Raw genomic sequence first — 25,050 nt, 5'->3', positions numbered from 1 at the left:
ATTGAGCGGCGATGGGCTTGGATCCACAGTCTGCTAGGCGGACCGGATGATTTTGCCGACGCTCGCCTCCTTCATTCTGAGTGGGCCGCCCGCTGACTTTTTTTTTTTTAGAGAGAGAGAGAATTGCCCCCGCCTCCTTCATATAGGAGAATTGCCCCCGCCAAATCTAGGACTGGTTCAAGGACAAAGTATGCTCTCCCGTAGGATGACAATTTGTTCAAAATGGGTCTCAGACAGATAATCAATGGTGGTAATAATACAGAGAAATTGCACTTGATTGTAGGCATCTCCTAATCAACAACAACAACAACAACAACAACAAAGCAATCAAGGTTCAGGCACGTGAATAGCTGTCTTCCAAGCACTCCTATCTAAGGCTAAGTCTTTGGGTATATTCCATCCTTTCAAGTCTCCTTTTATTGCCTCTACCCAAGTCAACTTCGGTCTTCCTCTGTCTCTCTTCACGTTACTATCCTGACTTAGGATTCCACTACGCACCGGTGCATCTGGAGGTCTCCGTTGCACATGTCCAAACCATCTCAACCGGTGTTGGACAAGCTTTTCTTCAATTGGCGCTACCCCTAATCTCTCACGTATATCATCGTTCCGAACTCGATCCCTTCTTGTATGACCGCAAATCCAACGTAACATACGCATCTCCTAATCAACACCTCAGTTTATTTATCTCGAAACATTTACTGTATCCATGGAGTACTCTAATACAAACTGTCTTATTTATGCTACTGAGAGCTTATGACGAAAAGGATTTCACATTGTTTGTTCACGAAAGGACAGTCAAACCCTCTAGAAACAACAAACAAATACTGGACCCGAACCTCAAGCAGAAAAAAATAGCTGAACAAACACACAGCTTAACAGTTACTACACTGTTCGTTAATTTTCTTCCTACACTGAAGAACTACATATTTTCTTGATTGCAGGTTCCCCCTCGGCTTCTTCGAAATGCTTCCTTGCTTTCGCCCTGAAAATCCGCAACACTACAACTTAGAAACTGGTCACGGGAGGAGGAAGATATGGATTTGGGAAGAGCTTACAAAATCAACTGCTACCTGAAAACTGATCCAAGAGCTCATTCCGAAAGAGGCTTCCGAACAAGAAAGAAGTACATTGGCGTGAAGATCTCCTTCCTGTAGTTGTTTATACAACAGTAAGCAAACACGAGGAAAGATTCAATGGAGAAGTAGAGGATAGTACTGGAGTTACTGAAATTTTAGCTATGTGATCCTTCTTTCTAGCTCAGAAAAAACAGACTTACTTCCCACCCTCTACAAGACCTTCTGCAGCCTTCTCTAGGAAATTAGAGACTCTCTCACTGCCCTGTGGTGCAACACCAACGTATTCCAAGGCCTTGACCTGAACAATATCGAAAACAGACTCAGTGCCAAATCATAAAGCTTTTATTACTATCCCCTAATTGTCGGTTCTCATCCTGTGATAGAGAATGGCAACTGATTTGATTGTGCGGAACAAATTTGATAGCACAACTAACAAATGAAGTATCTGAAAAAACATAAACAAACTATTTATTGGCCTCACCATTGTGCGAGTAATCATGCGTCCCACGGAAGTCAAACGGAAGCTACTCAGGGAAAATCGGCTTGGATCCAAGGGCAAGTACCAAGGTAAAGGGGAATCTTCAGCAAGATCCTTATCCCAAACAACCTGCATGATGAAAAAAGACTTACACATCTACACACACCGGCTAAGCCATGAAACCACATCATATCAAGCAGAAATAAATAACAGTAGTGTATATTGCTTTGTCAATGGTGCATTGACCCCCAGGTGGACTGTAGCAGAACATGATCAGAAAACAGAGGAAAGCATGCTATCTATCTTACCTCAAACCCAGCATCTTTTACTGCCTGAAGACATTGCCGAGTGCTTCTGATATCTGGCAGGCCATTGCCAAGCTCGATTTCATCCTTGATCCTTTTGTGGGTCGCATTGTTAGGATCATAGTGGTCAGTAATGCACCACTCATACACGGCAAAGCACTGACCAGGCTTCAACACACGATATATCTCCTTATAGCAACCAACCTTTGCAAGAAAAGAAGCAGTTTAATTTTCCATTACAAGAGGAAACAAAATCATTGATAAATCTCAGTAAAGAAGTGACAATTTAAATAATTGAAATCTTACCGGATCAGGTGCATGACATGTCGCCTCAATGGCATAAACAGCATCGAAAGTGTTGTCATCGAACGGCATCTTCATGAAGTCTGCCTGCATTACAGACACACAAGTGTTGCCCTTTAGCTTAACAATTAATTCAAAGAACTCCATCTACAGGCATCGAACTTATGTTAAAAAGAATGGCATCTTCACAAAGTCTGCATTTATGATATGGCAAAACGTGGACAATATTCTAAGCTCCATCGAAAAACATCAACTTTGCAACTTATTTATACAGCATTGCAAATGCATAGAGCTATTTGTGTAACAAAATTTGCTCTAAAAAGGCTAATAACATTATTGTTTTCAACACAAATGCAACTGCAAAGGATAATTGGTTAACACCAAAGGTAACTGAAAGAGTAGCAAGAGCTAAAGAAAGGAAGAAATGTGCTAGTGGATAGGCTAACTGTACCATGACAAAATCACAGGTTCCACTAATGCCTGCTAAACGATTGAGCTCCTGAATGTTGAAACGTCATGTTAGCATATGAACAACATGATAAGTACTGTAACAGTGAAAGGTGTTGTGTGGTTTCGAATAACCTTTCCCCTGGTTATCTGGTACTCATTGTTATTCAATCCAGTAACTGACGTTGAGCTGCACGAAAACCATTGCATGATTCAGTTGGCTGTGGGTTTTAGCAGAAAAGGGATCGATACTGAAATGAAAGAAGGAAGTGCTTAAATAAAGACCAAGAGAAAGCACTGTCCATCCAAAGCAAATTCACCATAAGTGCTAACTTTTACTACCTCTGATTTCAAGTGTAGGTTGTTTAGGACATTTACACGGCCTCTAACATGACACTTTGTAAAATATACCATTTTGAATAGTCAAAAATATATATAACGAAAATTTTCATCATGATGAATGTGGTAACTATGTGTTACATATTGATGGTCCAAGTTAAAAAAACAATTGAACAGATAGTATCCTGAAAGGCTAAAACGACCTACATTTCGAATCAGAGGGAGTAAGTGAAAATGATTAATCAACCCTAACACGTTGGCCACACATGTTAAAAAGTTACAGTCGAGGACATCACAATTCACAAGCATTAAAGATCTTTGGCTCCAAAGAATCAAACCTAAATCTTGCAATTTCTCTCAGCGGACCACCTATTCCACAGCCCACATCTAAAACCTGCAGTTGATAAATGAAAAGGCACACCTCTTGTTAGTGAAGAGCAACAAGAACCATTATAAATTAAATTTTAACAGGGAAACTGACCTTCATTCCTGGTTTCAAACCAAGTTGCAGGGCAAGAAAATGCTCATGTCGCTTGATGCTTTCGCGTAAGGATTCTCCATTCCATCTAACATAATAAGCATAGTTCAATTACCAAAGGCCATAAATAAGTATAAGTATATAACACTATGTTAACTCTCTAGTTTATTTGGAATAGGCACTAAACATTTCTTTTGTCCTGACAAATGAAGACCAACAATTTACTCTTTATGCAAGGGAGTCCTCACCTGTGAGCAAAGTGGAAGGATTCACCCCAACCATACTCGTAGAAGCTAGTGGCGAGATCATAGTATTTATTAACCTGAAAAATCAGGGAAATGTCAGCTTCTGATATATATCTTATCTCAAGTATGTAAAAATGCCAAGAAGCAAATAGCCTCAACTCCAATGATGGTAAGATTCATCATGAGGCTATGCACAGCAAAAAACATGTTTCAGCACCACTGATCTGTTATACTAAAGATGTACTTCTGCCCGACTTTTAACTATTTTTCTAATAATATATTCTCAAGGGAATCTAGTCAAGTAGAATTGCAAGCTGAGAAACCTTAGATTGCACCAACTGCAGCTAACTAGAGATTCATAGTACAGCTCGAATAAGGGGCATCAAATTTACACACAGCATAAAATTCTCTCTTCAAAAGGTTATATTACCATATCAGTATAGTTGGACTTTCTTGCTTCCTCCTTCCCTCCATAGTATCCATGATATTTCTCATACCTGTAATAAATATTAAAGTAAAAATAAAGATAACTAAGGAATAATGACATAAGAGATTGTCTAGCAGATTCGCCGTATATGTCCAGGATTTCTCCTCATAATGAGAACCTGCAGCGATCTTGTAAATCACAGTGTTTTCCCAATCTCTCTACAAATGGACGAGTGTCTCTTGAAAAGGGAAAGAACATAAACATCCTTGAACCAGGATGCTAGTTCCATTTAGCCATTTGAACAGTCTGTTTGATGGGCAAAGGGCAGACTCAGTGCCGGAGGCTCCCACACGAGTGGGGTCTGGGGAAGGGATAAACCGAGACAAGTCTTTCCCCCGCAAAATCTACGAAGAGGCTGCTTCGAACCCACGACCTGGTGACTCAGTGAGACAGCTCTCACCACTGCACCATGTCTGCCCTTCAACAGTCTGTTTGATGCAAAGGAGAAAAAATGAATATCTTGGTAGCTCCTTAATGGCATGTACTATATGAAAGGACAAGTTAAAACCTGGCACATGGTGGACTATTGTGAGCTAATAAATGAACCAGAAGCTGTCAATAATGTTCTGACAAACAGTATACAGTTCAGTACCATGGACAATATAAATGCAACCCATTACATTGCGACAACGATACTTGGCTACAGAAGTACTGATACAGATAGCGACATAACAGAGGACATACATCAGATGCTGACATTTTTCTCTACCCAACAATTAAGGGAATAGTAAACAAATCTGCACATATGAAGAACTAATATAGACATCTTGACAGTGACCTGTGACACAAAGTACAGGATTTTAAAAGCCCTCAGCTAAAAGAAAAAGGGACCGGACAGTTGAATTATTGGATATATTACAGCCTGAAAGGTTACGCTAACTAGTAACAAAAACATTTGGGTGAAAAACAAAACGCAGTAACAAATAATTGGCCGCTGTAAAAAAGCATATGAGCCTATGAGGTAAGAAAAAAAAACAAAATACAAATTTCAGCTAATCAAGATCCTAACGGAAGAAAATACTCTAAAAGATGATGCTACCAACAGAAGTAAAAGAAAAGTAAAGTACAAATACACAAAGGATGCCTCAAAACCAAATCTGCAGTGCACAAAAGCAATTGCAATTATTTATGGATGAGTAAACTCCTCTTTGTTATTCATAAACATCGTCAGGAGCTCTGCAATATCCAATAGAACAGAGACATGCCACCCGCAACCGCAAAGGAAGCTGGGCAGATCCAGGAACGTACTCATCGACAGCCGACTTGACTTCCTCCTTGTCGATCTTCCCTCCGAGGCCAGAAGCAAGATCCAGCGCTCCCAACTTGGACATCGTGTAGTGTAGGCGGCCGGGACGGATCAAATCAAATGCACCTGCAGTAATTGCTGTCTGTCAGAGAGACCACACCAGAGTCCTCCACACGTTTCTTCAAGATTCTCAACCACGCCGAATATAGGCAAGTACTAGTAGTACGTGGACAGATGAAAAAGGATGTCTCTTCTCCTTTTGCCCACAAGAAAGGAGAGAGAGGAAAGTTTCGGCAAAGCAAGTAACCGAAAGAGTGATGGCGACTGGGCGAGCGGTGTGGGATGGGCTGGTGGCAGGCTGGCAGCAATGCACAGCAGAGAAAAAACGGATTTCAAAGACTAGGACAAGACAGAAAGGAGGCAAATACGTCGTCAGAACCGAAGAAATTTGGGAACTGTTTATCTGCATTCGCGCTCAGCCAAGCCAAGGAATCGTCAGTGAACTGGACGGATGAAATCAAGAACGGTTTGGGTCTCTGTTTGTACTCACGGCAGAGAAACGATTGTGCAAGGCCAACAACGGCCAATCGATTTCAGACGTGGGGGGGGGGGGGGGGGGGGGGGGGGGGGGGTGCGGGGTGGAAGCTAACCCGTCGGCGGAAGGCGGCGCGGCAGCGGAGAGCGGACAATGCTCGCCGTCACCGGGGCGGGCGGCGGAGGTGCTGGTGCCTCGCTGCCGTCCGAGGTAGAGGGGGCCTCTTGTTCCGGTTCCGACCGACGGAGAGGAGCAGATTTGGGTAAAGATCGTGTGGATGGATCCAATCCACCCCACCACGGGCTACGCCGCGGCGGTGCAGGATCCCGAGATTTTTAAGCCGAGGATGAGCGGCGGGCAGGGTGTCGCCATGTTAAGGCGCGTTTAGATCCAAAATTTTTTTGGATTTTGGCTCACTGTAGTATTTCGTTTGTATTTGGTAATTAGTATCTAATTATGGACTAATTAGGTTCAAAAGTTTCGTCTCGCGATTTCTCGACCAACTGTGTAATTAGTTTTTTTTTCGTCTATATTTAGTACTCCATACATATGCCGCAAGATTTGATGTGACGGGTACTGCGTAAAATTTTTTGGGAACTAAACGGGGCCTTAGCTTGACATATAAGGTGTAGTTTTCCCGTCTATGACAAATCAGCTCACGGTAGCTTATCACCCGAGTGAACAGAACACGTGTTGTTTGGTTGGCAGAGAAGTCTTGGAGGGATCAGTTTGGAGATATCACTCCCATGTGGGCGGGACATGTGGTATTATGGTGCTCATCTTCCATTTGACATAAACACATCCCGAAAGCGAGCTACAGCGGCGGTATCCATCGGGAACCTGAAAGATTCATATTTTCCCCAAGGATCCAATAATGAGAACGAGTTACAATACTTAATACATTTCATACATCCAGAGTTATTAGAAATTCATTATTACATTGTCAAATATCAGAGTGCGGAATATTAAACAGCAGAATAAAAATAAACATCTGGCGACGAGGATCCATCTGTGCCCACCAGAAGGATCCTTCACACAATGATACTTCTCAGGCATTACCTGCAACAGGGGTAATAAACCCTGAGTACACAATGTACTCGCAAGACTTATCCGACTAGTGTAAATAACTTCCCGACTCCAAGAGATATGCAAAGTTTTATGATTTGCTGGTTTCCTTTTTTACAGAAAGCAATACTAATAGTGAGTCCTTATTTATGTTATTATTAATAGCGGTATTAATTTCTTATTTATCCATTCTATGTAAGCACATGTTCTACTTTCAAGCAGGAGTTGAGCAATCAGTTCCATTTCATCACTTTCCATCTTTCAGTTCTTACTACGATGCTAAACCGTAAACAAGTCGTACTAGAACGCCGGCGATTCGCGAATCAATGCCCCCAGCTAGGTACCCCGAAAACACACCGCCCGCTAGTACCCAGGTGTGGGGGTATTAACCCCTATACCCTTACGGCTAAGCTTGGGCTGGCCCGGATCGATGGTTTCAGTCCACCCGAAAGATGACGTGCGGCCCAGTTAACCTGATCGGAGTCCCGCACAAGGAATCAAGACGGATTTGGCGACCAAGCAGGATCCTGGTCGGTTAGAATAGGAATCCTTATCCGGCCACATATGGCAATTGTAACTGACTAGGATTAGTTTCCAGATCTGTAACCCTGCCCCCCGGACTATATAAGGCGGGCAGGGGACCCCTCTAAAAAATATCTCTCATTGACATACAGCAATACAAATCAGACGCAGGACGTAGGTATTACGCCTTCTTGGCGGCCGAACCTGGATAAAACCTCGTGTCTGTCTTGCGTCACCGTCTTGTTTGGGGCTTGCGCATCTGTCTGCCGATAATCTACTACCTTGGGCATACCCCTAGGTAGACTGCCGACCATATTTCGTCGACAGTGGCGCACCAGGTAGGGGGTGTGCGTACTGCTCTCCAAGCGAACAAGATGGTCATCATCTCCGGCTCCATGGCTACGCCCAACGGCCTCACGTTCACCGTCGGCCAGATCACCTGGACCACCAGCTCCGACGACTCCATCGCCACGACCGCGGAGGAGGCATGGATTCAGCCTGCGCCGACGACTACTTCACCTGCATCGGCTACGGCTCCGACCACGGTAAACACGGCTCCGACCACGGTGAACACGGCTCCGACCACGGTGAATACGGCTCCGACCACGATGAATCTGGCTCCGACCACGGTACATCTGGCTCCGACCATGCCTACAGCCACGCCGGCAACCCGTCATCCGCTTCCCCGCTACAGAGGAAAGCAGATCGACGACACCGACCTGCTCGACCCCATTGATCGGGTCGGCATCAAACTCGCTGAAACCCTAGCTCTGGTAAGTACGATTCAAAGCCAACCTAATGAGTAGGTAACAGCTCCCCACAACAGATCTATCCGACCAGCTCAGGGCCGGTCGTCCTGCACGACTTGGAACAGATCTTGTGGTCGTATCTACTCCTGAGGGGCGCTCCACTCGTCGCCATCCAGCCTTCGCGACGGGTCTCCGACTCTGCGAGTACGAAGTCCCGACGGAGAACCACCAGGTCCAGCTCTACGGCCTACGAAACGCTGCCTCCAGCTACGCGTACAACCTACGACGCCGCTCGGATCTACGTCCTATTCACCAATCTCGGCCGAAGCCATGCAACATCGTCAACATGGTCCGGATTGAAGATTATCAGGAAGGGTCCGTCCACACAGTCCGAGAAGGGGACTCCAGCTCCTCATCCGGCATCGCATCCAACGCATCTGTCCACACCGAGCTTCAGCGTCACGAAGATGAAGGCGTCAAATACGATCTGGATCTACCAGACCACGCCCCGGGTTTCCCCCAATTTCCATCTTTCCCGCCAAGACGAGGGGATTTGATCCATGTTGTCAGCAATGACGAGCCACCAGCAGTTGGCGAAACAGAACAAGAAAAGACTGCACGCGAAGCGCGCAATATTGACCGGTTTAATCGCCGCCAAATCGAAGCTGAAGCAGACCAAGAGGCACGACGCATAAGGCTCCGACCACGTGACCTCAACAATGCTTTCGACAGGGTGGGGGACAAACAAGTCTTCAAGACCCCAATCGCCAATGTAGCCGTCGCCATGGCGACAATGCAGCGGTTGCCCAACACTCCCGAGACCCAAGCAGTCCGTGATGACATACAAGCTTATCTGACAGCTGCTATGGCTCAGACCGCAGAGATGAATCAAGCCCGGGCTCCATCCGTTTCTGTCGAATCAAGCCACAGCCGCCAATACTCAAGTCGCTCACAGCCACTCAACCAACGTGGCTCGCGCAATAACGACCCATCGGACAACCGTCAAGGCGGAAACGGTGGTCATGATGGTGATCGGGACGACAACCGCCGCCGGGAGGATAACCGCCACGATGTTCGAGGCGACAACCACCGAGATAACCGCGACAATCGCCGTGATAACCACGGTCGCAGGGCTAATCCAGATGGCAATCGAGATCGCCGCGATGGCAATAACGATCTCCGCCATCACCTCGTCGGACGTGATCTGCGTGCTCGCATCAACCAGAGAGCCAACGATCGTGCATCCCATGAAAGCTATCGCCGTATGGAATATGACACTACCCACGGCCCACCGGGTTTGAAGCAGTTCACTCCACACCTTCGCCAAGTCATATGGCCCAAGAATTTCAAACTCGAGAAACTTCAGAAGTACGACGGTAAGGAAAACCCTGAACTATGGGTCATGCTCTACGAAACTGCGTGCCGCTCAGCCATGGCTGACGAGCACGTCATGTCTAACTACTTTCCAGTCGCTGTTGGTCATGCAGGTCACCAATGGCTGGTTAGCTTGCCAGCGAATTATTTTGATTCTTGGCAGGAGCTCAGGCAGGCCTTCATCGACAATTTCATCGCTACTTGTGAACAACCCGGCAACAAGTATGATCTGCAACGGATCCGAGATCGGAAGGATGAACCACTGCGCGAGTACGTTCGGCGTTTCTCGGAGATGCGCATCAAGGTCCCATCAATATCCGACAACGAAGCAATCGAGGCTTTCGTCACCGGCCTCCGCTTCCACGACGCCCTAAGAGACAAGCTCCTCCGGAAGAGACCCGAATCGGTCACGGCGCTTTTGGCCACCGCTAAGAAATATGCGGACGCTGACGACGCTAAAAAGATAATCGTTGAAGAAGTAGCAAGGGTTCCACGCTCCGACCACCCCCCACACCGCGACGATTACCGTGGCAATCGTGGTCGGAACGACAATTTTGACCGCCGCAACCAGCGCAACGACTCCCGCGACCACCATGATCAACGTAATCAGCGGCGCAACCGCCACGACGATTACAGGAGCAAGCGCACTCGGGAAGACGACGGTGAGGTCAATACTATGAAAAAGGGCAGCGGACGTCGGAAACTACGAGGACGACTACGCCAAAGCATTTAAGGGACCCTGCCAGCTCCATCCTAAATCGAACCACACCATGGAGAATTGCCGCGTCCTCAAGACTATCTACACGCGTCAACAGGCTCCGGATACGTCCGACAAGCCTAACGGCGTGGGGGAACAGCGCAACGAGGACAACGACGACGACGATGCAGATCCTCGTCATAAATACATCAAGCCGACTGATCGCGTGCACACCATCATCGGCGGCAAGGTGTCCATTGAGACCAAACGAGAACGCAAGCTGCTCGCCCGCGCTTGCTTGAACGTGGCAAACACCGACAATCTTCTCACCGATCCGCGGCTCCCTCCGTGGTCTCACCGTGAAATCTACTTCAGCAGGAAGGACCAATGGGCCACCATACCCGAGCCAGGGCGTTTTCCCCTGGTCCTCGATCCTTGTATCAACAAGGTTCAATTCGACAGGGTACTGATCGACGGCGGCAGCTCCATTGATATTCTGTTCAAGAACAGCCTGCCCGCTCTGAAAATAGCCCAGGCGGACCTGAAGCCGTACGAGGCACAGTTCTGGGGCGTTCTCCCCGGACAGAGCTCCACACCTCTCGGGCAGATCACGCTACCTGTGCAGTTTGGGACTCCGGACCACTTCCGCACCGACTACGTCAACTTCGTGGTCGCTGATTTCGACGGCACCTACCATGCTATTCTTGGTCGACCGTCGCTCACCAAGTTCATGGCCATACCTCATTACAGGTATCTGGTGCTCAAGATGCCTACTGAGAAAGGAGTTTTAACCCTCAGGGGCAACGTATATGCAGCTTATACTTGCGAGGACGACAGCTTCAAAATAGCAGAGGCCCACGACCTCTCTATTCGCATGGCCGAGACCATGCTAGACGCTAAGAAGACCTCGGCCGACCACCTGGAGATCCCAGAGCTCGAGGCTCCGCGCAAGAACATCAGGTCCAAGGAGCACAAGATGATCCAGCTGGTCGAGGGTGATCCCAGCAAAACGGCCCTCATCGGGGCCGACCTGGATCCCAAATAGGAAGACGCGCTCGTCAGGTTCTTGAGGGGCAACGTGGATGTGTTTGCATGGAAACCTTCCGACATGCCCGGTGTACCTCGAACTTGATCGAGCACTCCTTAAATGTCAACAGCAAGGCCAAACCAATCAAGCAGAAGCTACGGCGGTTCGCTCGCGACAAAAAGGAGGCGATTAGGGTAGAAGTTACACGGCTTTTGGCAGCCAGATTTATCAAAGAAGTGTATCATCCGAATGGTTAGCCAATCCTGGTTCTTGTACGCAAAAAGAATAATGAATGGAGAATGTGTGTTGATTACACTGATCTCAACAAACACTGCCCTAAGGACCCCTTTGGTTTACCTCGCATAGACGAGGTCGTAGATTCAACCGCTGGTTGCGAGCTGCTTTCCTTTCTCGATTGCTACTCTGGTTATCACCAGATCGCTCTCAAAAAGGACGACCAGATCAAGACGTCTTTCATCACGCCTTTCGGCGCCTACTGCTACACGACTATGTCGTTCGGGCTCAAAAACGCCAGGTGCCACCTACCAACGCGCTATACAGGCCTGCCTCAACGACGAGATAAAAGACGGCCTCGTCGAGGCTTACGTCGACGATGTAGTTGTCAAAACCAAGGAAGCACACACCCTTGTTGACAATCTGGAACGCACCTTCGCAGCCCTTAATACGTTCCAATGGAAATTAAACCCAAGGAAGTGCATCTTTGGTGTCCCTTCTGGCATATTGCTCGGCAACGTCGTCAGTTACGACTGGCATACGCCCTAACCCGGAAGAAAGTCAAAGCTGTCTTAGACATGAAGCCCCCAAAAAAGGTGAAGGATGTCCAGAAGCTTACCGGCTGCATGGCTGCTCTAAGCCGTTTCATATCAAGATTAGGAGAAAAAGGACTGCCGTTCTTCAAATTGCTCAAAGCGTCCGAGAAGTTTGAGTGGTCGGAGGAAGCAGACGCTGCCTTCACGCAGCTGAAGCAATACCTCACGTCACCTCCGGTACTTACTACTCCCAGAGAAGACGAAACTCTCCTACTTTACATTGCGGCAACCGATCGGGTGGTTTCCACTACACTGGTGGTCGAGCGCGACGAGCCGGGCCACGCCTATAAGGTACAGCGGCCAATTTATTTCATTAGTGAGGTACTCAACGAATCCAAGATCAGGTACCCGCAGATTCAGAAACTGCTCTACTGCCATACTGATAACATCCCGAAAGTTGAGACATTACTTCGACGGATATCGTGTGGTAGTCATGACCGAGTATCCTTTGGGGGACATCATTCGCAATAAGGATGCGAATGGGCGCATCGTCAAATGGGCAATGGAGCTATGCCCCCTTTCCTTGGAATTTGCAAGCCGTACTACAATCAAGTCTCAGGCACTCGTCGATTTCATCATCGAGTGGACAGACTTAAGCACGCCTGCCTCTCCGGGATCCGACGAATATTGGACGATGTACTTCGACGGTTCTCTCAACATTGACGGTGCGGGAGCAGGAGTTCTTTTCGTGTCACCATCCAAGGAGCAGCTCCGGTACGTCCTCAGGATTTATTTCCCAGCATCTAATAATGCCATCGAGTATGAAGCATGCCTGCATGGTCTACGCATTGCGATTGAGCTTGGAGTTAAACGTCTCTATGTCTACGGAGATTCAGCTCTGGTCATCAACCAACTCAACAAGGACTGGGACACGACCAGTGAAAAGATGGACGCATATTGCAAATCGATAAGAAAGCTGGAAGGCAGGTTCTATGGCATCGAGTACATACACGTGGTCCGGGACAAGAACCAAGCAGCAGATGCGTTGTCAAAGTTAGGATCATCCCGAGCCAAAATCCCACATGGCGTATTCATCCAAGACCTGCTCACGCCTTCCATTGAAGACGAAGATTCAACGACCAACAAAGTTTCAGACCAGCAATTAGTGGCTACGGTTCCGGCGCTGAGCACAACCGAGCCACTTCCGACCACTCATGAGCCGGACTGGAGAACGCCTTTCATCAAGTACTTGACAGATGGTAGCGGTTATACCGATCGAACAGAAAATGAGCGCCTGATGCGTCGTAGTAAGCAGTATCTGCTCGTCGATGGCAATTTATGGCGCAAAAACGCTAAGGAGGAAATCTTGATGAAGTGTATAACCCAGGAGGAAGGCGAGCATCTCCTAGACCAAATCCACTCTGGCTCCTGCGGCAACCACGCGGCCTCAAGAACACTGGTCGGTAAGGCTTTCCGAGCAGGGTTCTATTGGCCGTCAGCAGTGGCCGACGCAGAGAAGCTAGTCCGCCGCTGTGAGGGTTGTCAGTTCTTCTCCAAGAGAATCCATGTACCAGCACATGAGATCCAGACGATTCCAGCCTCTTGGCCCTTCGCCTGCTGGGGACTGGACATGGTCGGGCCTTTCAAACCAGCTCCTGGGAAATTTACATGCGTCTTCGTGCTAATTGATAAATTTTCTAAGTGGATAGAATACATGCCTCTGGTACAGGCATCTTCAGAGAAAGCTGTCACATTCCTCGACCAGGTCATCCACCGTTTCGGCTGTGCCCAATAGCATCATTACTGATTTGGGTACTCAGTTCACCGGGAACGCTTTTTGGGACTTCTGCGATGAAAGGAGCATAGTTGTAAAATACGTCTCGGTGGCGCACCCTAGAGCTAATGGACAAGTCGAGCGGGCAAATGGCATGATTTTGGACGCATTGAAGAAGAGGATGTACAGAGAAAACGATAAAGCTCCTGGCAGATGGCTCAAGGAGCTACCAGCCGTGGTCTGGGGCCTCCGAACTCAGCCCAGTCGTAACACCGGCGTCTCACCATACTTTATGATTTACGGCGCTGAGGCAGTCCTCCCACCAGATATAGCTTTCAGATCAGCACGGGTAGAGAACTTCGACGAGGGCAAGGTCAAGGAAGTACGGGAGCTAGAAATCAACAGCGCAGAGGAGAAAAGGCTCGATTCTTGCGTGCGCACGGCCAAGTACCTTGCTGTTTTGCGCAGGTACTACAACAAGAACGTTAAAGAGCGTTTCTTCGTGGTCGGGGACTTAGTACTGAAGTGGAAGACGAACCAGGCCGGCATCCACAAACTCGCAACCCCATGGGAGGGACCCTTCATGATCAAGGAAGTCACACGTCCAACGTCTTACAGGTTAGCTCACCTGGACGGCACGGACGTACCAAACTCGTGGCACATCGACAAGCTTAGACGATTCTATGCTTAACTACTGAGATATGTACTCTACTTACATTTTCGATTTACTTTAATAAAGCAATTATGATTTCTCCGACCACTCTAATGTGTCACTACGAATTTTATGGATATTCTGACTTAGCCAGTACAAGCCGACCACCACTCCTTCTACGGTTTTCGGAGTAGGTCCTGTCTCCGGTTCCTCCCAACACGTGCACGGGATCCGCTCTCTACGTTGCGGGTGATCGGCAGGTCCCCCCTGGTTTGACTTGTCCGTGTCCACGTGTGCATAGGTCATGTTACCTCACACTCCGACCACATGTCAACCAGGGCCGCACAAACCCCTCGGGATGATGTGTCGAGCAAAACGGTACAACTAAACCGAACGTTAACACGTTCCCACTTAGTTACACCAACAAAAAATTTTCAAGCTTAAACACATTTTGTATAAAGCAAACAAGCTTGTAATGATATACAGTTACGTTATTACAAGCTTGCCTGAAGAGGCTCAAGTTTACAATAACACAACTATGTCCTCCTTCTACAGCTCTAAGCCTATTACATTGGCTGGTCGGGGAGCAGGGCATTTACTGCTCGTCGCCTCTGATACCCTACTCGAGTCTCGAGGACTCTTGAGCTAATCAAGCTGAAGGGGATGGCCCCACCGGTGCCTGGCTGGTCGAGACCGCAGGCTTCGTTGGTTGGCTTGCAGCTGACGGCATTTCCAGCTGACTTGTCGATGGCATACCCTGCACAGGTGTTGTCCCACCTCCGCATAGGTTAATATCGCCAATTATCTTTGACGACAAGTCCAGCTGGGCCGTCCGAAGCTCTTCGGCCTTGTCTGGGTCTATCTCCTTCGGGTACCCAGCCTCCAAGCGTTTGAGATCAATCAGGGGGTAGTGAGCACGCACCATGCTTAGCACATGGGCACCCGTGTACTCACCCGCCTCCTTCACGAAGTCTTGGAACCATCCCCATGCTTGCTTGCATCTCTCGACCAGTCCGAGCTGAGGCGTCCTTAGCTCTTCCTCTATGAGCGCCGGGTCGATAAGGTCGAGGACGGGCACAATGCCAGTTGCCATTTCTTGGCACCGCTTGCTCCACGTGTCCCGCTCCTCGGTGGCCTTAAGGCATTGTGCTTTCCAGTCATCACGCTCCTTGATCACGGCCTCAAGGTGCCTCTTGGCATTGACTTTCAAAACTGAAAACAGTACAAGACATCAAACGTGATGACACGACAAGGCAATGCTGGGCAATTGTATGAGAAAGGTGGTCTGGAGTGCTTACTTTTCAGGTCGTCCTTCATTCTGTTAGTGTGGTCTTGGAGTTCCGACTGGCGGTGTGCCAGTTTCTCGTTGTCCTCCTTCAGGCGACCACATTCTGCAAGCGCACGGCTGTTCTCCCCCTGGAGGCGGGTCACTTCAGCTTCTAAACCTGCATTACAGCTATTACTGTCAAGAACAAAATAACACAAGTCCCGCACTTGTTATGATACGGTGAACACTTACCTGTTTTCTCCTGCTCTTTGCTTTTGAGCTGGCCGACCAGGTTTTGGTTCTGTGCCTCTTGGTCTGTCCTCTCCTGGTCGGCGGCTTCAAGTTGGCGCCGTAGGCGTTCCACTTCAGCCGTCAGCTCCTTGTTGGTCATCACGATTCCTTCTATCTGGTCGAAGCACCTTTTGCGGTATCTTGCAGTTTTCATCAAGTCCTGCACACAGACAAGCTACGTCAGACAGTTCGACTACACAACAGGGTCAAGGACTAAAGCCAAATATACCTGGACTTCAGTCACCAGACGCTTGGCCGCCCGTTCGACTCTTAAGGTCTCTTCGACCTCTGGGATTTCCTCGTGCATGACCCATTCATCGTTCCGATAGCGCGACACATATACATGTTGTCGCCTATCTTGGGGACGGCCCAGGACTTCTTCCACTTCATCCTCTTCGGCCTCCTGTTCGGGAGGCGGCACTGGTCCAGAGTTCGCAGACTCCACGACCACCACGGCTTTCCCACGAGCCGTCGCGTCGGCAACCATGTTCCTGGGCAACTTCTGGCTGCTGCCCCTTGGCTAGATCCAGCTCCCTTAGCGCCTGTGGTATCCGCCTCATCAGGGTTCGTGCTTGGAGCACTTGTATTCTGCTCGGGGACTGGCGTCTGGTCGTCCGCCTGCTGAGGCCCAGGCGGAGTCCCTGCCATGGGCTCCTCCACGGCTGGTTGCTGAGCAGTTTGTCCCGCCGTTGTTGGTAAGGACGTTCCGCACCCAGCTAGCTGGTCGGGGCTTTCGGTGGACGCCGATCTAATACATTCAGAGACAAATTCAGGAAATAATAGCATCCAATGCAAAATGCGAAGCTTACATCAAAAGTATAGATACTTACAGTCTTGACTTGCGGAAGGATGTGGCGAAGGAACGTCTCCTCGACCGTCCCTGCTCCGCTTGCTCGGCAGTTTCTACCGAGACTTGTTCAACCTCCGGTACGGGCGTCGGAGTATGATGCGGCATGTTCCCTTCGTCTGTGCTCTGTGTTGCAGTGGTTGGTGCTGTGACCACTGCTGGCACAGAGGAGCCACCCTGCTCCGACGGTCCCACCTACCTTCTCCTCTTTCGGGGGACGAGCCGGAAGATGTCTGCATCCTCTGCTTCGTCGTCCGACAGGGGGAAGATGGCTTGACGTCGTTTGCTGGCAGCCGGACGCTTGCCAGCGGCTCTGGTCGAGGCGTCCCCTACGGTCTCGAGTACCGCCCAGTGAACGTCGTCGGTCCTGACGCTGTTCTGGGCGGCTGGCCCAGTAGCTTGCGGCCATTCTACACCGGGGGGAGGCGACACAAACACTCCTGCCCGGTCACGGCCATTACACTGAGACACAAAGTGAGGGAAAAGACAGTTATTTTCTTGACGCAACATGACTCTACAGTTAACAGGAGGCGTCATTTACCTTTGGGGGAGGGCGAGCTAGCTTGAAGGCGTGTTCGATGGCGTTCAGTGCAACATAATTGGGATCGGCCAGGTTGAACAGCTCTCCAATCCTGGCCTTGATTTCCATCTTGTCGAGCGGTTCCTTCCTGGTTCTCATCGGATCACCGCCGCCTTGGTACTCGAAGCCGGGGTGAATCCTTTTCTGGCAGGGCTGAATTCTTCGGCTGATGAAGTTGCCGACAACGCTCGGGCCATCAAGCCTGCCCCACGGGATCATCCCGAGCAGTTCGGCGATCTGCTCCAAGTTCTCGGGCCTCTCCGACCAGCTGCTTTTCTTCTCTGGAATCAGTCCTACATCGCACAGAGTGATGGTGTTCGGCTCTTCACGGATGTAGAACCACTTCTTGTACCACTCGTCCAATGAGGTGTTCCAGGGGCAGTGCAGGTATTGAGCCTTCATGCCGTCACGCAGGTTCAGGTAAACGCCTCCGGCGATCTTCGAGCCACCGCTCCCTTTCTTCCGAAGACAGAATAGGTGGCGAAAGAGGTCGAAATGGGGCAGGAAGCCACCATAAGCCTCGCAAAGATGGATGAAGGTGGAGACAAGAAGAATCGAGTTGGGATGCAGATTGCAAATCCCAATCTCGTAGTATAAGCAGAGACCCTGAAGGAAGGGGTGCACTGGAATCCCAAAACCCCGTTTGAAGAAATCTTCAAAGACCACAATCTCACCTGGTTGTGGATCGGGGAAGCTTTCTCCTTCCGGTGCACGCCATCCCGCAAGCGCCTTGTTGTGGAGCACTCCCATGGCGACGAGGTCCTCGATGGTCTGCTCGTTGCTTCGCGATTTCCACCATTCCTTCGCCATGACCCCTCCTTTCTTCTGGGCGTCTCTCTTCGCCATTAGTTCGTCCTTACTAAGTGGGTGGATGCGGGAGACCGAGGGGATTGGCGATGATTTTTGGGGGAATAGGGTTCGGCAGGAGGAAGAAGAAGGTTGTGGCGGCGGATGACAATGGGGAATGGTATGAGTAACTTACCAGATCTGCATTATATAAAACAAAGAGCACCGTCAGTTTCGTCCGCCCGAGAATATTGGGAGTCGTGCGCACGCGCCGTAGACGGTTGTTCACACAACCTCGAAATCTTGCGCCAATAAACGCGCTCCTTCGTTAACAGTGTACGCGCCTCCTCGTTGATGGTGTAAGAGGGCCCACACTAACACACCTCAATACAGGTGTCAACCGACTGTTTGCAAAAAAAAAACAGAATGACGTACTATACCTATTTACTTTTTTGACCAGACGTGTCAGACTGGCCTTGGCAGAAAGCAGAGAAAAGTACACAAAATAATAATACAAGCAGCGCAAGTGATCGTGGATTTGCCTAGACCACTACTGTGTTTGGATACTGCCCAGACCACTTTTGTGCTCGGGGATCGCCCAGACCACTTTTGTGCTCGGGGATCGCTCCGACCACGGCCGTGCTCGGGGACTGCCCCGACCACTGCTTGAATAATGGTTCTCCTTAGGCTACATGTGATCTGTACTCACATATAGTTAAGAGACTTTTTCTTTAGACCTCGCTACAAGGCTCATACTTCGCCTTTCAGCAAGCTCGGGGACTACGTCGATACGATGCACCTGCCGGTGTATCTTGTTTTGCCTGTCCGGCAATTGGATTCTTAACCTCAGCGGAATTTCTTTTTTAGACCCTGGCACCACGTGCCTGCGTCACCTACTACCAGGCTCGGGGACTAAGTGGGCACACTTCACCTTGCAGTGAATGTGTTTGTTTAAATCGATCCCAATGTTTTGAATGATTATGAGGATTATTAGTATGCTCGGGGACTGCCCCGACCACTTCTTGAATAATGGTTCTCCTTGGCTACATGTGATTTGTACTCACATACAGTTAAGAGACTTTTCTTTTAGACCTTGCTACAAGGCTCATACTTTGCCTTCCAGCAAGCTCGGGGACTAAGTGGGCACACTTCACCTTGCGGTGAGTGTGTTTGTTTTTTGACCCCTACGCTTCTGATGTTTAAGGACGCTATGCTTCAAGACCACTTACATTTCTTTTCAGAAATACAAGTGGGCACACTTCTCAGGACAGAAATCTTTTTCTTTTTTCTTAAGAGCACCATACATTCTTCGGACAACCTACTTCTCCGGTGATGACGGTGGTCGGAGGCGTCAAGAATCCAAGCCTCGCTTGTCGGAGAAGGTTAAAATGGCGTGTCACAGCATAATACATGATGCTCGGGGACTAGCTGTGGGGGTATTAACCCCTATACCCTTACGGCTAAGCTTGGGCTGGCCCGGATCGATGGTTTCAGTCCACCCGAAAGATGACGTGCGGCCCAGTTAACCTGATCGGAGTCCCGCACAAGGAATCAAGACGGATTTGGCGACCAAGCAGGATCCTGGTCGGTTAGAATAGGAATCCTTATCCGGCCACATATGGCAATTGTAACTGACTAGGATTAGTTTCCAGATCTGTAACCCTGCCCCCCGGACTATATAAGGCGGGCAGGGGACCCCTCTAAAAAATATCTCTCATTGACATACAGCAATACAAATCAGACGCAAGACGTAGGTATTACGCCTTCTTGGCGGCCGAACCTGGATAAAACCTCGTGTCTGTCTTGCGTCACCGTCTTGTTTGGGGCTTGCGCATCTGTCTGCCGATAATCTACTACCTTGGGCATACCCCTAGGTAGACTGCCGACCATATTTCGTCGACACCAGGCACAAGCAGGACCAATCCATCACCCTCTTGTCATGGGGTCCAGGTCCCCGTCCAAACTTGGACTCCAAGCCCTCGCTTTTAAGTCCTGGACTTAGTGCGGTGCAAGGACCTCCACCATCCCCGCCTCCAATTAATCGGTCCGAAAAGAGTCAGAACCCACGACAAGATAGCAACAAGTCTTCTCTACGCCCATACCCAAGTATGTGCTCGGGATAATAGATCTGTGACTTGCCTAGAGCCTTATGCAACGGCCGGTCCTTAACCAACACAGACAGAAAAAAGTGTAACCAAGCTATGCCCTATTAGCCGCAGGACATAACCTCTTACACCCACCAATACCCAAACTATATCCCTACCCGATCACCATTTTCCTTTCCGCCATTCTATCATGAGTGTTCATAATTTATCACCTATTGCGAGTAACCGCAGGTGATGAGGACATCACTCCTTTGGATGTAATAGCTGATCCTCCAACCGTCATGCAAGGTCCAATGACTCGGGCTCGAATGCGTCAACTCAATTTACAGGTGAGCTCGTTCTTAAGCGATCATTTCATACTTTTGAGAATAGACTACTACCTAATGATGTTATCTTGCTTAGGAACATTGGAGAGGGTCAAGAGGGACTAAGAGGACGTGGAGGATGTGATGATGACCAGCAAGGACGTCCAACACAAGCCGGAGGCCCAGTCCAACACGAATTCGAGTCTGCCTCGGCCTTCAGGACCAGTCTGCCTTAAACTGGTCGCCCAGGACGCATCCGGACTCCGTTTTCGATGATCCACATATGGATGGAAAGCTAATTTGATAAGGAAGCCAATCCAACTAGTTTCACGTCAAAAGCTGTTCGGAATCAACGGGAATCGTCGAAACAAGTCAGCGTCCAGAATCTGCTAGGGTGCTGCGACACCGTCTTTTGGTCCGTTGGACCATGTATCGAGTTTGGGCCCATTAGGGGCGCGTCCAGGGGTCTTACACTGACCCTAGAGTCTTCATAAACAGCCGCCGCCCCTCCATGAGGGTTTGGGTTTTGCTTAGATTATTCTGTCAAGAAACAGTTTCGCCGTTCTTCGGTTTGTGAGACCCCAACTCGTGAGATTAATCATACATCTGCAATTTGGTTGCGATCTTTCTTGTTCTTGCTTGTGTTCTTCGTTGCGCAGGCAGGGATTAGCCTTCTTGGCGAGGTCAATCTGGTCCGTGACTCGGTTGATAACCAGAGGAGCTGTGGTGCTAAGATTGCAGGGTTCGATCTTTCGATCTGAAGCCGGATCGGTGTGTCATTCTCCGCCACAACGATAGTTACCATCACCTGACGGAAGATCGGGATCCCCGTCTCCATTAAGTGGTAATCAGAGCTAAGGTATACCGTCAGGTTCACTTGTTATTCCCTAGTTTGAGTGTTTCGTATTTGTCCCATAGTCCAGTGCCATACTCGTTTTTCCTATCCTAGAACCTTCCGCGCCATAGCCTTTGCATATTTCAGTTTCAGAGTCCGTCGTGTTGAGTTTGTGTCCTGGTCGAGGTCTTGTTGCTGGTTAGGTCGTGTTAGAGTCCAGTTCGTGTGTTTCCCCCCATCGTTTCCATCAAATCTTGGCTGTTGTGACCAATTTTGCACACATTGTTCCCGTTTTGTCCTCTAATTCGGAGCCAATTCTTAAAACTGGTCTAGTTTTCGCATACGAACTCCGTTTTCGACGTTCCATATATGCAAATCGATCAGAAAAAAATTTTGGATCCGTCCATCCCCCGACTTGTTGGGGTTCGGAATTTTTAGATTGGCCAAAAAGTGGTCACAAGATCCTCGTTTCGTGGTCACAAGGTTTTTGTCAATTTTCATCCAATTTTCTGAAAATTCCACAGGCCACGTCTTACACTTGTTTGAGCTCATATTTTCTGTGGTTACTGCTTTTGTGCTCCTAAGTAAAGGAAAAATATCAAAAAAATAAAATAAAAAAGTCAAAATTTCTCAAAAAAACAACGACAGCCCAAAAAATAGAAAAAAGGAGATGGACAAAAGAGGAACAATATCTAGAGGAGCACATAGAGAAGCCCAAAGTGAGCTGTGTTTACGTGTGCTGTCTGGTTCCTTGTTTGTGTTGCTGTTTCCATCCACCATACTTGTTTTTCTCATACCTATCACCTTGCTATCCACCATACTTTTGTCACAACCTGGTACTTGCAATACTTTAGACCAGCAACGAGAACAAGTACTTTGGACTATAATTCAGCATTACTTTCTGTTACTGACTTGTGTGCCAAATATACATATTACTCTTTGTTTGCCTTCCAAGCTCCACAAATTCTTCAGATCAGTACAGACAAAGGGCCTTGCAATCTCGGTACCACTACCTCACAGGTATCACGAACCAGCCGCCGGTTGTACCGCCCACTATTTGTGTTGGTAAGAACTTGGTAAGAGCTTGGTAAGACGCTTCCACTTGCTGTGAAAAGTGACACCACTACAACCACGTAGTCATTTGGTAGGGATAACTTTCACCTGTTTGTTCCTGTTTTTGTGTTTTCAATGGCAGGAGGTGAACAGACTGCAGATAACAATCCTAAGGGTTTCAGCGAGTGTGTCAGCCAAGAGCAACTACAAGCTGTTGTAGAGGATGCCCAAAAAAGGATGAATGAGGCCGTCAGGAAGGCCGTCACTAACGCACTCATTGAACTCAACATTGGCAATAGCATGGAGAGATTGGACAAGAGAATTTCCACGCTAACCGACAAGGTTACTGAGTTGGAAACCTTCGTGGCGGGCAACAACGACGTTTCTGGTAGCAACACCGATGGTCAAGACACGGTGCATGATGCCGCTGGAAACATAGGTCGAGCAGCTATCCGATAAGAGAAATTACGACAACGTCTACACCGCAACACGACAGGTATGGGTGGTGTCCATCACCACCACCGTCAAGGTAATAATCACCGTGTGCCCGATGATCCTTATGCTAAGATTAAGTTCACAATACCATCTTTTTCGGGTCATTATGATGCTGAGGGATATCTTGATTGGGAGATGACGGTAGAACAAAAGTTTAGTGCCCACCTTGTACCTGAGCAGCATAGAGTTAGACAAGCTACTAGTGAGTTTAAGGATTTTGCCATTATTTGGTGGAATGGGCTAGCTGCACAGGATGCTTTACCTGGTACATGGGAAGAACTTAAGGTAGCTATGCGTGATCGTTTTGTTCCTCCTTCTTATCATAGGGACTTGCGTAAGAAATTGATGCGTTTAGAACAAGGAGATAAATCTATACAGGATTACTATGGTGAGCTCCAAAAGGGATTGATGCGCTGTAGTGTTGTAGAGGAAAACGAAGATGCCATTTGTCATTTTTATTCTGGTTTGAGGCGTGACATTCAGGACATTGTTGATTATAAAGAATCTAACACTGTCAACCAGTTGTTTCAGTTTGCTATGCTTGCAGAAAAGGAATTGCAGGGGCGTGAACAGCAGGGCAAGAGCAAGGTCAGCACCAGCACATACACGCCACGCTCGGCACCATCTTCGGGGCTGACCAAGCCAACCACTTTTCGGACGCCTCCACCAGCGAGCAAGCGACCAACAGCCTCTGGAGTTTCCGCTACACCTAAGACACCTCCCGCACGACCTTTAGATTCAGGTAAAAATTCTTTGCAGGTGCCTACCAAGAGTTCCTCATCCGTTGCATCGACGGGACGTACTTTGGGTATTCAGTGCCATCGCTGCCATGGCATTGGCCATGTACAGAAGGACTGCCCAAGTCAGCGGGCATATATTGCTACAGAAGATGGTTACATCAGCACCTCTGACATTGAGGATGAAGAAGACCAAGATGTAGATGAGGAGGATGGCGAAGTCCTTGGTGACGAGGCCACGGACGTCCTATAGGAGCATTATTATACAGCGGGTGCTCAGCTCACAAGTCCAGCAGCCCGAGAAGCTACAACGCCATAACTTGTTCCAGATTTTCTTCGTCATCAGCGACCGATGAGCACGTGTCATTATTGATGGAGGTAGCTGCAACAATTTGGTGAGTTCTGATTTGGTCAAGAAGCTTAGCTTGACCACACGCCCACACCCACAGTCCATATCATATTCAGTGGCTAAATGATTCTGGTAAAGCAAAGGTAACACAAACTTGTAGAGTTTTATTTTCCATTGGTTCTTATGCTGATTCTGTTGATTGTGATGTGGTACCTATGCAAGCTTGTTCACTTTTATTGGGTCATCCTTGGGAACATGATAATGATGCTACACACCATGGTAGAAGTAATAAATACACTTTTGTGCATAAAGGAAAGAAAACTACTTTGGTACCTTTGACCCCTGCTTCAAATTGTACAAGCTGATAGAGGACGCGCTGCTAGTTTGAATGATGTTCAATCTGAAAATCAGCAAGTTGCTAATTCTATTTTCCCACCTAAAAAGGATAAGTCTACATCTATTTCTAAGGCTGAGGGGATTAAATTGAAGGGTGGTGTTATGCTTGCAACAAAAAGTGACATTGCTGAAATTTCTGTTGATGATATTTGCTATGCTTTGGTATGCAAACGAGCTATGTTTTCACTTGATGATATTGTTAGCTCGGTACCTCCTGCTATCACTAACCTTTTGCAGGAGTATGAGGACATTTTTCCAGCTGAGATACCCCCGGGGCTGCCACCTATGAGAGGGATAGAGCATCAAATCGATTTGATTCCGGGAGCGACCTTGCCCAACCGAGCTGCATATCGAACCAATCCTGAGGAGACTAAGGAAATTCAGCGGCAAGTCCAAGACCTTTTGGACCATGGGTATGTACGTGAAAGCCTTAGT

The 25,050-nt window shown here is 48.3% G+C and overlaps 1 protein-coding gene across 2 annotated transcripts; it reads right to left on the bottom strand.

Annotated features, from left to right (window-relative positions):
* Nucleotides 1–661: 661 nt before the first annotated feature.
* LOC136549562 (cycloartenol-C-24-methyltransferase 1-like) lies at nt 662–6,299 on the bottom strand. Of its 2 annotated transcripts, none has more exons than XM_066540874.1 (14): nt 6,055–6,299; nt 5,407–5,530; nt 4,102–4,168; nt 3,675–3,748; nt 3,430–3,514; nt 3,287–3,342; nt 2,745–2,799; nt 2,614–2,661; nt 2,166–2,249; nt 1,863–2,063; nt 1,558–1,683; nt 1,277–1,374; nt 1,068–1,148; nt 662–982 (listed from the first exon to the last, which is right to left on the bottom strand). In XM_066540874.1, exons 2-13 carry the CDS (start codon nt 5,487–5,489, stop codon nt 1,091–1,093), a joined length of 1,035 nt encoding a protein of 344 aa, XP_066396971.1. In that variant the 5' UTR covers nt 5,490–5,530; nt 6,055–6,299; the 3' UTR covers nt 662–982; nt 1,068–1,090. The 2 variants fall into 2 exon arrangements, with proteins under 2 accessions (XP_066396971.1, XP_066396970.1); XM_066540873.1 differs by having other exon boundaries at nt 1,071–1,148; nt 6,055–6,298.
* Nucleotides 6,300–25,050: the final 18,751 nt, after the last annotated feature.

Source organism: Miscanthus floridulus, chromosome 4 (assembly GCF_019320115.1).
Source record: "Miscanthus floridulus cultivar M001 chromosome 4, ASM1932011v1, whole genome shotgun sequence".
Lineage (NCBI taxonomy): Eukaryota > Viridiplantae > Streptophyta > Magnoliopsida > Poales > Poaceae > Miscanthus > Miscanthus floridulus.
Note: the sequence above shows the minus strand (reverse complement) of the source record. Positions and strands in the feature narration are given on the sequence as shown.